Below are 13,649 nucleotides of genomic sequence, written 5' to 3'. Positions count from 1 at the left end.
CACTGACTCTGGAAGAACTGATCTCACTGATTTACTCTGGAGCTAGCCCTGACTCAGCCAAGCCCTACAACACTTAACTTCCATTACACATGAGATCCTCTTCCTGTTCACAAATTAAACTATAAGAACTTGATCAAGTCCCACTGGAGGCCCAGGCAGGTAGGAACAAGAAGTTTTAGGATGCCAGAAACTAAGACCAATCCAGGGAAGGATAAGCAGAGCACTGCTACACACCAACACATCATTGGGAGTCATAAACCCACTTGTTTGATCTACAAATAATCAGAGGGGTGCTTTTTGCCGTGAAACAGATGGTACAGGGGAAAAAAAAAAGTCTTCCCTTCTCCTCCTATTAGCATTCTTGATTTTCAGGAAAACTGAGCTGTCAAAGGCCCTGATGCGTGCTCCTGAAGGCTTAAAGGACCACAGTGGAGGCAGCGGGGTATTTCACTGAGAGGGGAGCATGTCCAGCCCTCGCATGCTTGGCCACAGGACAGCAATGCAGGGAGGCAGATGTTTCAGCTCACCAGACCCACAGTGCTTTGTGCTTGGTGTGCTCTGTAACACTGACTGAGAACTCCAGGCACTATTTCCTCTCTGTCACTGTTGAGCAAGAAATGACACAAATTCACCAGAAAGCTGGTTTGCACAACAGCAGCTTTAATATGACAATTCTCTTATTTTATAGATAGGTTCAACATATTCTACTTGATTGGCTAATTAACAAAAACATCTTTCTCACAAACAGTCCTTGAGAACAACAGAAAAACAGAGTAGGAAAACACCACCTGCAGGTTGTTTATACTAACAAGTTGTCATAGTTTCTCTACAGCTCCCTAAAAAGTCTCACAAGTCCACCGTGAGAAAACCAATCCCGTTTTCTCGCTCTCTGGCCAGGCTGTCACATCCACACCTCTCTCCACCTCGAGCCTCTGCCCAGGTTTTAGCCTGTCACCAGTCACTGTCTGCCTCCAGAGGAGAGAAGCTACCTATGGATTAACATCCCCTGCTTCTCGGAAGTCCTTCACCTTGCCGTAGCCCTGCTCTTCACTGAAAGCTAAGCTCCATGCCGTGGTTTATAGTGCAGTTTCCTAAAAACCTTTCTGGGTTTCAGCCAAGTGTATTGCAGACTGAACTGATTTTACCCCAGCCAGAATGGGAAGCAGTCATCCTGATTGTGTGGCAGTTTGAATATTTTGTAGTTAGATCAGTGTGAAACACCAGGTAAAATAAAGTTGGGAGAGGCCTTTGGCAGAATTTTAGCTTGGTGTGTCAGGTACTTTAATTGCATGTGGGCAAGCACTGATGTAATCCAGAACAAGAAGATTATGTACAGACCAAACAGTTATTATTTTACCAGTGTATGCTTGACTGACCTCTATAAATACAGTAATAAACTTTCAGGCACTGTTTCTCAACCGTGTTTACTGTGGAGTCTTTTTTTTAGTTATATCCAATTCATTAGACAGAAAATCTAACATTTAACTCAAGCTGAACTACCAACCACTGCCTCTGTGGGAAAATATTTCAGAACACACAGTGATACATACAGAAGCCACTTCCTTCTATAATCAGAAAACATTTTGGCCAGCAAGGACTTAGGTCCATACAGCACACCCTGCAGTCCTTGCTGGAGTCCCCATGGGTTCACCTGAGAGATCACAGCATAATTCCTTTCTGGAATAAGAGGGAGGACATGCTTTCACCTTGCCCAAGTACAGGCTTGGGATGCAGCTGGGTGTCATCTCCAGGAATACAGGCAATCCCATTGCCCCAGCATAGGCCTAAAAGGAAACAGAGGATGGAAGAATAGGAAAGATCCAGGAAAAGGACAGAAAAACAAATAGGCTGGGAGAGAGGGACGTAGCAGATAAACATGCAGCATGCAGACACAGAGTCCAAACTGAACAAGATCTGTTCACATGTCTTTTTCAGGTTGAAACCACAGCTGGTCTCAAGGAAGAGCCAGTCTTGAGAGAAACAAACTATTTTAAACTGCCCTCGTGCTCCTGCCCTTTCACAGTGAGTCACACTCTTCTGCCTACTGCCAGCTTCAAGGCTCAATTCCCTGGTAGGACTTTGGTTGAAAATGTCTGGAGGCCTGTACATGCCTACTGATAGTGTGCCCACCTTGGCTCCTAGAGAAATTGGGGGTTGGGAGGGATTGGAGTATCCCAAACTATTGAAAAAAAATTCCTGAAAAAGGAAAAAAACAACAAAACCTGAAATCACAAGGCTGCTAGGAAGTACAAAGTGCAATGTCAGCAGTGTGCTTGCCTGTTGGGCCAGCAGAGGTAGGGGATGCAAATGACTCAGACCCACAGTGAAACTGTGAATGGTATAGTTAGAGCTGGACACTAAAAAGTAGCCAAAGCAGTACCACCCAGAGAAAAACAAAGACAAGGCCTTAACTGTAGAGTTCTTTTCATGGTGTGTATCGGGGCAGAGGACAATTTGAAGTCAGATTTCACATTACCCCTTACAGTAGAAAGTATTGCAGCAAAAAGTATTTTTCAGTTAAGTCCTGAATGGGGCAGCATCAGTCACATGATTGTTCCAGTCGGAGCATTTGTTCTCAAATGATCTGCTGTAGAAGTGGTGGTACATAAAGAGCTGAAGCATGGGTATGCCAAAAAGCAAGAAAATGAATGTCCTGACTCCTATGGTACAGCTGCCTCTGCATGCAGTCAGTCTCCCTCAGTGGTTATACAGTTGCCACTGTTAAATCATCTTCTAAATTCTGTCAGTTACTGTACAAATCTGACCTCATCCTGATCTCCTGCCAGTGCCAAAGAGCTGCTCTATTCACCCACTGCTGATGCAATATCTAAACTCAAAAGGTTTACAGTAAGATATTTAAGATGGAGGGAGAATAAAAACCAGTGCTAGTCAGCAACTTATGCCTGAAACATAGTTTAAGGTAGTTTGCCAGTTTAAGAAAAAATCCCTTTGGATGGTTTAATCAACTTATGGAAAGGTCCAAGTAGCGCCAGAGCCCTGGGTTAGGTCAGGGAGGTTGCAACAAGCCCTTCCCAAACCATCAACCTGCAGCACTAGTCCTGCTGCTCGCAGGCCCATAGTCTCAAACAGCCAGGAGGCACAAGGAAAGGCTTCTGAGCTGTATGTAAATACAGACTAAATGCAGGCTCTGCAACACTGCTTTTACACGTGTTTAATTCGATTGAGTAGATCAATGTGCAGTTGAATCCTGGGGAGTACAAGGAGGGACCCTGTACAGCAGGGACAGAACATCAGAGAGGTCATAATGGGTCTAATGTCTTTATTAAGTCCTTAATTTTTCCATAATGATTTAATTCTCAGGATGCTTGTGTAAGTATCCTTCTTTGAAGATTATGACCAAGAACTTGGTATGATCTGACCATTTCTTTTAGAAATATTCTCAGAGTAGTAAGTGGATGGCTTTTTTTGTTGTTGTTTTGTTTTGTTTTGTTTTTGTTGTTGTTACCTTTATTTTTTCTTGGTTTGAGTTTGCTATCAGGGTTGCTTGGTTCCAGCCATATCATTTTTTTAGGGGCTTGGAATATTGGATACTTCAGGATAAACAGTATAAATGAAATATCATAGCTGGTTTTATTTGTGTGCAATATGTGGTAGCTTTCATTAAGAGGGTGTGGCTGAGCTGCAGGGCACCTGCCTGCTCTGTTTGCCCAGTTTTAGCTATACTTCATAGATTCAGATAAAATCATGAAGAGGAAGCAAAGCATGCTTTGAGAGCTGGGCACGCTCAGGTGGGTAGCCCAGGATCCACTGCGGCTGTGGTAAAGGCCTTTTTGGGTCACAGCAAGGCAGTGCCAAGCCTGAGAGATATCCACAGAACAAGCAGGCTTCCTCAAGACCCAGAAGAGGCTCCCTGCAGTTTATTAGAAAGCCAGCAAACGGCTGGAGGTTGTTAGAGAAAGAGCAGGAAGAAAAAAGAATGGGCATTGAACTGTCACCATGCGTGGGAAGAGGGGGAGTAGTGGAGGGGATACTTGTTTTCAACTGCTCATGCTGGATTTAAAAGCCTCTTGTTTTAATATACAATTGTTAGTGCTTTTGGAGACACGTTGGTTCTATATTGGTGTTACTGTAATTATATTTGCACATTGGGTTTGCAATAACAGTGTAATATTCTGAATATTCTAATGTGTTTAAATTGTAATACTTGGAAGTATGAGAGAAAACCTCTTTCTGAGATTGCTGTCTAGCTCTTGCTTCCAAGAGCTAGAAAGAAGTTTGTGATGTGAGATGAACAATGCTCCAATGTGCCTATCCCTGCCCCAAACTGAGTCCAGTGTGCATTTTTCAGACAATTTGTTTAACTCTCACTTAACCCAGACCTTTAGCTCCTGGATCATACAGACTGTCATTGTGCAGCCCCTCCCTCCCCAGAAGTAAGGCTGCACCACTCATCTCCCTTTCCCCCTAGGCCTTCTCCCAAACTCAGCTCCAGTTAAGTCTGTCCCAAGTCCTAGCCTGGCTGTAGCTTTTGGATTCCCCCATTACTGCCTACCAAGACAGGTCTGGTGGGCTGCTCCGACAAAGTCTGCACAGGGGAGGCTCCAAGAACCAAAGCTAGAGTACAGGCGGAAAAGGGAACGCTATTTTTAGTCATGTCAGATGTCAAAAGGTTTATAGCAGGTTCTTTATAAAGCTCTGAGATTTCCTGAAACTCTTGAAATTTCTTCTTTGAGCTACACCTTTCACAGGAAGAATAGTCTTTCGGCCTCAATTTATGTATAGATCATATGCCAGCCACCTATCTTAGTTTGGCAAACTTTTCCTTCGGTGCAACTTCCAGTAAAACTTTATGTCAAACAGAAAGGAAAATGTTTTATAGATGTCATAAACCCCCCACTTTTTTACTTTAAGCCAAACCACAGTAACTTCATAAAATGAACTGATTTTCCATAATGCATCAGAGATACTGTGATCAATAGAGTAGAAAATAATCTGTTGTAAAAATCTGACATGAGAATTACAAAAAGAGTCAGAGTATATGTAATCTGTCTGATAAGTAGCACAAGACATGTTATGTGTCATAACATTTTTGAAGTAAAAAAAATTACACCACAAACAGTATGTGAATCTAACAAAAGTCATAATGTGTATGGCTGGTAAATAATTTATTTTATTATAGAGTAGTTTTTCTGTTGTTGCTGTCATTTTAATTACTATCTTCTTGTTATATCAATGTAATAATTTGCATGTGGTTTTTTTTTTTCTCATCAGATCTTCCAGTTACTCAAACATATTTCTCACTGGCATCTTGTTGTAAGTCATTGACCGTTTTATTTGTTTTGACTCTTTTTAGTAGTGTAGGAATATGATGAATGATTAACTTCCTTCTGATATTATCATATTCCACACAATTCAAGTAGATTATTAGAATTTTATTTTCTCCTCCCTAACAGGGAAGGGAAGGGAAGGGAAGGGAAGGGAAGGGAAGGGAAGGGAAGGGAAGGGAAGGGAAGGGAAGGGAAGGGAAGGGAAGGGAAGGGAAGGGAAGGGAAGGGAAGGGAAGGGAAGGGAAGGGAAGGGAAGGGAAGGGAAGGGAAGGGAAGGGAAGGGAAGGGAAGGGAAGGGAAGGGAAGGGAAGGGAAGGGAAGGGAAGGGAAGGGAAAAATACTTTCAAAATATTTTCAAAATCCTTGGTGGTTGATTTACTAAATAGTGAAAAATCCTCATCTCTTTTCTGAGAAAACTGGCTTAGCAAAATAAAGGTCAAAGATTCAGCAGAAATAATGTATTACACTGAAGGAAAAGGTATAAAATGTTCGCATGAGAAACTTTTAAAGTCTGCCATGTTACCCAGGCTTTCCAGTGATTTTGTTTGATTTTTGTTGTTCGTAAATCTGTGAAAGACATTTATTACTTGGTATAAAATCCTTCTGAAATTTCTCTCCTTCCTCTGCAGATTGGTGCCTGCACAAAAATGTGTCAGTGCTCTTCGTCATCCATAAATGAAGTGCGTTAGCCAGAGCTGTTTGTGGCAGTCCAGCCCTTCACTAGGGCCAGTGGTGTTATTCCCAGTAACACACAACAGTTTTATTCTTGGTCTAATCCCCCAGTTCACCCCTTCGTAGCTACCAACTTGCTCTTCAGAAATACACAAATCACAGCCTTTCCCAACCCTTTATTCTAGGTTAGCACTCAATGGTTGGCTGTTGTTCCCAGGAAAACAAAAGGCTCCAGGGATCTTCTTTCTCAGCTCCCTCTAGTGTGTCCTCAGATTATAGAGATGAAGTCAGTAATAGTTTTTTATATTCTTAGTCCTAAAAATCTCAGCACAGCTGAACTTTGCTCTGTCTTAAAATATGTTTTCTCTCCTTGGGGCTTTTAACACACTAAGTCTTTCAGTTTTACATCAAGCCTTGCCTGGACTCCTGACAGTGCTCCTTCAATGAACTCCTTGGCTCAGCTGGAGTCAATGACCTAAGTCCTCTGGCCTGCAGGAAAGGCAGGATTTCAGCTCTCCTTCTTGCAAACGCTCTTCATTTTCACTGTACCCCTTCATCTTTATTTTTCATTTCCTATTGCTATTTCCTAAACCTCCTTCATTACTGGTTCATAACAATTTTTTTCAAATTCTTTATTTCCTTGGCATTTGTTGCTCTTCAGATGCTCTGGTTATGAGTTTTGTGTATGTGCTTGTTGTGGGTGTCTGTGTCCTGTTGCAAATGAAATTATCAGAGCATTTTTACTGGCTGGGTACATCTAATGCAAAGTTTCACTGCAAATGTATGTATTTGCTCAGCTCCCTGAGCCAGCTGACTGTTCATTTTTAACACCATGTGGTGAGTGCTTTCTTGGGATTTAGGTCATTTGAGGATAGACGATGGAGTAACGGACACAAACTGAAAGTGGGGAAATTTAGGCTAAATATAGGAATAAATTCTTTACTGTGAGGGTAGTGAGACGCTGGAATGGGTTACCCAGAGAAGTTGTGGATGCCCCATCCCTTGCAGTGACCAGGCCAGGTCAGGATGAGGAGTTGAGCAATGTGGTCTAATGGGCAGCATGGGTCCCCCATGACAGGGGAAGTTCGACCTAGATGATATTTAAGGTCCCTTCTAACTCCTAATATTCTATGATTCTATATTTTCTAAAATAATGTTGCTTATGAATGCAAACAATTCAGGGTACTTTCCTTCTGAATGAAAACTGAACTTCTGATAGCTGGACCTGCTCATATTTTTGGTTCTTACTGTCCAAGTGATGCAGCAGGCACAGTCTCACAGAGTGACCTTTCTCTTTGTTGGAAGGATGGCCATGCCTCCTCCTCTTCATGGCCCTTTAATTGGAGATGATTAAGATGCCATGATTTTGAGGGTACTGTTTGATGTGTGAATTGTTTTGTCTGGCTGTCCTCAGGATGATATGGATGTGTCCTTAGTGATTGTTCCCTGGATGAAATCTATTTGAAGCTGGAGCTTGTAGTTATGTTCCAGAATGCAAACAAGTGAAAAACAGAAGAGAAATATTGCCTGCCTGAATGGTGCCCTGCTGTCTCCTCTGAAAGGGTAGAGGTACAATACAGAAAGAAAGATTGATTCAATCAATCTCCTGGCTGCTGGGCCAGGCCTGACTGTATGCAGTTGCTTCTCTAGATGTATAAAAGATGTTTATTCATGGCAATCTCCACTTAGATTGTACTTGTTATCTTGAAAACTGCCAAGTTGGGAAGCACTGCCCTTCCTGTTTTTTCTACATGCATTTATAACATAGTGAGGTCCTAAACTTTCTTTGAAATGCCACAAAAAAGTTTCTCTGTGTTGAAGCTCTGTTCTGAGTCTTTGAAGATTCAAAATCACTGCTCCTTTGGATAAGGAGCTTGCTAACAGTGGTACTCTTTGAAACTTGAGCCTTCAAATTGTTGACTCATACAGCACTTGGCTTAAAAGAAATGGCAGTTCTGTAAACCGTCAGTTTTAGTTACAAAAATATCCCCTCCCTCCCTGCAGGGATCGGGAAGAAGGTTTCTCACTTCCCTTCCTCACCAACATTCATGTTCACCAGAATGTTCCCTGTTTAATTCACTTCATACCTGCTGTTTTTTCAGTCCTGATGCTGCTAACATTTCTTCCAGCCTTTCTAAATGCAATGGTAGAAAACAATGTTTTTTTTAGGGCATGGGATGTAATTGACCAAAACTTAGCTACTATCTGAAAGCATAATCAGAAAATGGAATTTGCAAATATTGTGTTCTTGTGGATGGAGTTACAACAGCATTGTTTTGATTCCAGCCTTTCAGTATCAAATAACATCTTGAAAAACCAGGAACTGGCTGAAGTATCTTTTAGAAACTATATGCCGTGCCTGTCATACATTCTTAAGACACATGGTTGTAAAAATATCTCAGGTCTAGATGATTTTATTCTAAACGTGTGGGTAAATGCACATGCATACAAAAAAGGCATAATGGTAAGCCTGATTTTAATTTTCCTTTGAGAATAAATATTATCAGTTATAAACAAGTCACTAGCAATTAGCAATTCATTAAAATTTAATCTCCTTGAGTAGATGGCAAGATACTAGATGTGACTTGTGATAACCATGTCTAGACTAAGAAGCATAAACTTTGCTCCTTCCCTGTCAGGTGTGTTTGATAGCTCTGTCAGATTTTGTGACATCACTTTGGCTGTTTTTAAGCTTCCAAATTGAAACTGGCAAAGACTGGATATGAACAAATATTCCAGCAGTGCTATGAATTGCAATGCCAGTGGTTCTTGAACAATAGAGTTCCCTGCTGAAGAGCTAACACAGTTGTTTGGTGTCTCTCAAGCCCCGTTTTACTTGTCTTTTGGGAGTGGTCCTTGTGGTCAGCCACCTCCCTGCTCACATCCAAGCCGTGCTGTGGAGGGATCTGGCTGGAGGAGCCTGTGCAGAGCTGTGAGCCAGTGGCTAATCAGCACAGTCAATCACGCAGCAGCCTCAGACTGACGCCTGGCTCTCCTGCATTTGGCAGATAGGCATAGCCTTTGACTCATCTTGTAACAATGTCCAAGGGCTTATGTGGTTTGTTTTTGCAGCTCTGATACTTAAAATCAGTTTAATAACACAAAATCCTGCCATTCAGACTGACCTCTTCATGTGAACTGGGGCTGTGTTTGAAGAATACAGCTCTTGCTGTAGACCAGAGTTTGGTAAGAGGTCATGTCTGGAGTGCTGTGTGCTCCCTGGGGCTCCTGAGTACGAGAAAGGCATGAACCTACCTGCAGGAGGGAGTCCAGCAAAGGGCCTTGAAGGTGATTAAAGAGCTGGAACATCTGATGAACAAGGCAAGGCTGACAGAGCTGGGGCTGTTCAGCCTGGAGAAGAGAAAACTCAAGAGGGATTTTTTGAATGTGGATAAAAAACTGATGAGGGAGACAGGGAGCTGGATTCCTGGCTCTTCTTAGTGAAGCTCAGTGAAAGACAAGAGGCAACAGGCAGGAGCTAAAATGCCTGAGTTTCCACTTAAATACAAGAAAATAACTCTTTTAACCTGAAGGTGGTCAAACCCTGTAACATGTTACTGAGAGATGTTGTGGAGTCTCTACTTTTGGAGGTACTCAAAGCCTGTCAGAACAGGGCCCTGGACAACCAGTGACCTTGCCCAGACCAAGGGGTTGGACAGGACAATTACCAGAGGTGCTTTCCAGTCTCAGGTATTGCTTATAGAACACATTGTCAACACGGTAAATCTACAATATTTTTAACCTATTGCACAGACAAGAATATTTGCTGTCTTATATATAAACCTGGTAGAGGCCTAAGTGGAAAAACACCCAATTTAGTTGTGCTTATGAAAATTACATATGTACAAAACACAAACACTACATGTATTTTATTCTTTAAAATCAGTGTTAACCATAAATTCTGATGGGTTTTCTCTCTCTCTCCCTCTCTGTCCTTGTGACAGAATTGCTCACTGTCACTACCATTTCCAGCCTCAGTGTAGAAGAAGCCACATCTCCCCTGCTGTGACAGGGGGTGCCAACCACCCCATGGGGCTTCCTTGCCCCAGCTCAAGCTCTGCTTCCATGGCCAGCAGCAAAAAGTCCAGCCCAAAAGTGAAAGGGGCAACTTTTGAAAGTCTCAAGATACAAGGGCAGCCCTTGTATCTTGAAACAGCAGCTAGTTTTACTGCTACTACTCCTAGCCAAATTTTCTCCAGTAAAATATCCAGAAGATTTTGAAGGCTTTGACATGTGAGCACATGTTTTAATAAATTAATAGCTGGGAGACTGAAGCTGACTTGAGGCTTGCCCTCAGGTCATAACTGAAGGTCATAAACTGAAGAACTGCTGCAGTTATAATGTTTGACATTGGAATGATTGACACAAAAGAACAGGAGCTGCCAGGTCCAGAGAGATGGTCACAAGGGAAATCATAAATGGTGTTCAGGAAAAAATACAAGCTATAGGAACTAGGAAGACTTGTCCCAATGCTAAAAACATTGTAGTCTTGTTTAGGAAAGGCAGGGATAGAAAGGGTAGGGATAGAAAATATTTTAAATAAAAATCATGTGTTTTTCTGTGTTTTCCCTAGGGGTGGTAGAGTATTTTCATAAATCTATGACTAATTTTTTAGTTCTGGACCTCAAACCAACTCTGCAATTACCTAAACCTTTTAGTATTTTTAGTGAGATTACTATATAGATGTTTTCAGCCAAGTTAGTCACACACACGAACTCTTATTATTTTGCTTAACATCTATTATTCATGAAGGCTAAAATATGGTTGAGGAGGAAAACAAGGGGTTAATAGTTCCTTCAATAATGGAAAGGCCATAATTGATGTGATAGGTCAAACCTTACCCAGAAGTAGAACTGAAAATAAAAATTGCTTTTACAAAAAAATGCCTATCTTTAGATATCTAAAGATAGCCAAGTCTATCTTTACACTTGGCTTCTTCTGTAAAAACATTATGAAAGATGGGAGGTTTTTAATGTAATTAACTGGTGAAGAGAGTAATGAGGCTGTTACTAAAGGGAAGTGACATAGCATGCTGGAATTGCCTGGCTGAATGTGAACCTACTGAGTAATCCTTTCTTAATTATGAACTAGTAATACAACTTTGATATTAGCCACGTTGCATTTTAGATTAATATTTTAATTTTTTGTAAGGTCTTTTTTATAAATGAATAGAATAGAATTTATAAATTTATAGAATTCTTATAGTTAATAATGTATTCAAATTTTCCTTTTTTTTCTCTTCTTTCTTACTTCTTGAAGTCCAAATATTCTTTTGAAGTCTTTTAAATCTGTGAAGTCCTATAAATAACTTTTTCTCATATTCATATTGAAGTAACTCCATTATGTTGAATCTTGAAAAGTTTTACCAAGTATTGTAATAAATGAAAGTCTTGTCAGATGCATGCAAATATTTTCCATAACCTTAAGAATTGTTATGGTGTGAAATAAATAACTTTGTGAATAAATAGCACAATTCTCACTCTGCAGGCTTTAGAAACATATTACTGGAAGAAGCAGTAATATCTTTCAGCAGACTATACCTTGGCAAAGCTACTGTATGAATTTAGTTGCTATATAGCAGAGATTTATTAATTTCTTGGGTCCCTGCTTTACATTCTTTTTGGTATTTAATATTATTTCTAGCAAACCTATCCCCGATTAGAAAGAATAGTTAGAAGGGAGGTTTCCAGTTCAGAGTCTTATAGGTACCTATTTCATTGCTTCTTGTATAAAAACCTATGCTTGACAGCTGTAAAATTTGAATGTCAAACTCAATTTTGAGTTTTACTACAATAGTATGTATTGTACTAAAATATTATATTTATTTTTAGTTGCATTCACAGCTTATACATTTACCATTAGGACATCCTGTATTCCCTTGCTAAAATTCTTAGTGGGGAACTAATTGAACGACATGGGAATTCAGAAAGCAGAAAAAATGTGGTAGGTGTAAAGTCTTATGATGCTGGCTGTGCTGTTTCAGTTTTTCTCAACTTTCTTCTTGGAACAATCCTCTCAGCTCTATTTAGTTCTCTCTCCATCTCTCCTTAAAACACAAACCATGAAGGAGAGTGATGGGATCACTGAAGACCTCTGTCTCTCTCACTCCACATGGTTAAGATGAAAGGGCAGCCTTCTCAGCTTGGCTGTCAAGGGCAAGCATTTTGTATTATGAATTCAAAACCCTGATATTTTTGAAATATTAATAAATACCTTGTAACAGGAAAAGGTTTAGCTTGATTATTTGTGTTTTTTCCATGTTGACAGTGTTTCCGAAACCACACTGCTGTTTTGTTCATGGCCATGTTCTGAGCCTATTAATTAATCCCTCTTTGCTCATAGTGAAGCAGTGCTGAGATGCTCCAACCTTGCACATGGCTCCATACAAGCCTGTAATAAAGAGCTGAAGGTCTTTTTCCTCTGAAATTATGTGAAGTGAATAGGCCCAGAATTTGTAAGGGCACAAGGCAGAATAGGCAATAGATGTGATTATGGCCTGTTCAAGTTTGAGCCCATTTATGTGGGTAGCCAAGGCAGTGGAGGTGTGGTGACACATGCTTTGACACACGTCCAGAGGAAAGCCACCCTTCAGCCCTGGGTGCATGCGCTGCTAACAGGAGCTAAAGCACTTGTCACTGCCACGTTGCTGTGGCTAGGTGCAGACAGTGTAGGTTTTGCATATATCATGGTTCTGTCTTCATTTTGGTCCTGTAGCCATACAGAATCAGACTGCAAAATAACTTGGATGGATTATGCATGCCAGCTGTCTAATACTTGCCAATATTTTGTCATTTGGTGCAGAGACAATTTAAGGAGGAAAGCGAGGCAGGATGAGGAGAGTGACGGCTTGATTTTAATCACAGCTGTTTTCTCTCCACTGCCAGTGAGTTTGGCAGGTTAAATCTAGGGTGTAGAGCTGGCAGTGGTGCTGCTGCTGTGTAATTTGCTCTGCACAGAGTAGTAGGTCTGTGCCAGGAGCTGTGATAGAGGGAAGGTGGTTCAGAGGGGCAAGACCAATAAGAGCAGGGGTCGGAAGTTTGACCAGCAGGATGCAGCAATCTCAATCCTCAGTTAATCCAGAAAACAGAACACCTTAATCAACACTAGAAAAATAATTTATTGGGTATATTAGAGGTATTAATTGGATCAGACCTTGTGTTACTACGCCTTGGGAACAAGTCCCTTCTTTGCCAGCAAGGGATGAGTACCTGAATTCACATAGGGGTCCCTTCCTTTTGCAATTACTTGTCTTAGAGTGAGTTTGACTTATGCACTATTTTGGTGTTAAAAGGTGTTTCTAGTATTTGAAGCAAACTGAAAATTTCTTGCAATTTACAAAATCCTTAAAAAAGAAAATATTTGTTTTGCACAGATTAATAGAAAGGAGATGGTCAGTGATTTTTCCTTAACTAAAATGATCAGACTACAGAAACCTTCTTTTTTTCCTAACATATTCTTCTGTGGTAAACTTCCTGTTTTCTTAAATGTATTTTTGAATATGGACTTTAGTAAATTTAAGAAGATTAGGGATTGGTTGGGTTGCAAAAGGTCCTTTGCAAGGCATAATGTGGGACTAGCTCTTCTTATTTCAGGTCAAACATTAGTACAAGATAAGGTTCTGTTTGTTTGCCCATTTTTGTGGAAATAGCAATGAATGTGGAGTCTATAAGAGAGAAATTATGTGGCTTG

General features: G+C 40.8%; 1 protein-coding gene across 1 annotated transcript in view; it reads right to left on the bottom strand.

Moving 5' to 3' along the window:
• Positions 1 to 736: 736 nt before the first annotated feature.
• Positions 737 to 13,649, bottom strand: part of SNX18 (sorting nexin 18) — a 61,902-nt gene continuing 48,989 nt past the window's right edge. The window contains exon 2 of the mRNA XM_064405089.1: positions 737 to 1,784. Within this exon, the coding sequence (XP_064261159.1) occupies positions 1,660 to 1,784 (125 nt within the window). The 3' untranslated portion in view covers positions 737 to 1,659. The remainder of the gene's footprint in view (positions 1,785 to 13,649) is intronic.

The sequence above is a fragment of the Passer domesticus genome, chromosome Z (assembly GCF_036417665.1).
Source record: "Passer domesticus isolate bPasDom1 chromosome Z, bPasDom1.hap1, whole genome shotgun sequence".
Taxonomy (NCBI): Eukaryota; Metazoa; Chordata; class Aves; order Passeriformes; family Passeridae; genus Passer; species Passer domesticus.
The sequence above is the reverse complement of the archived record's forward strand: the minus strand, read 5'-3'. Positions and strand labels throughout refer to the sequence as shown.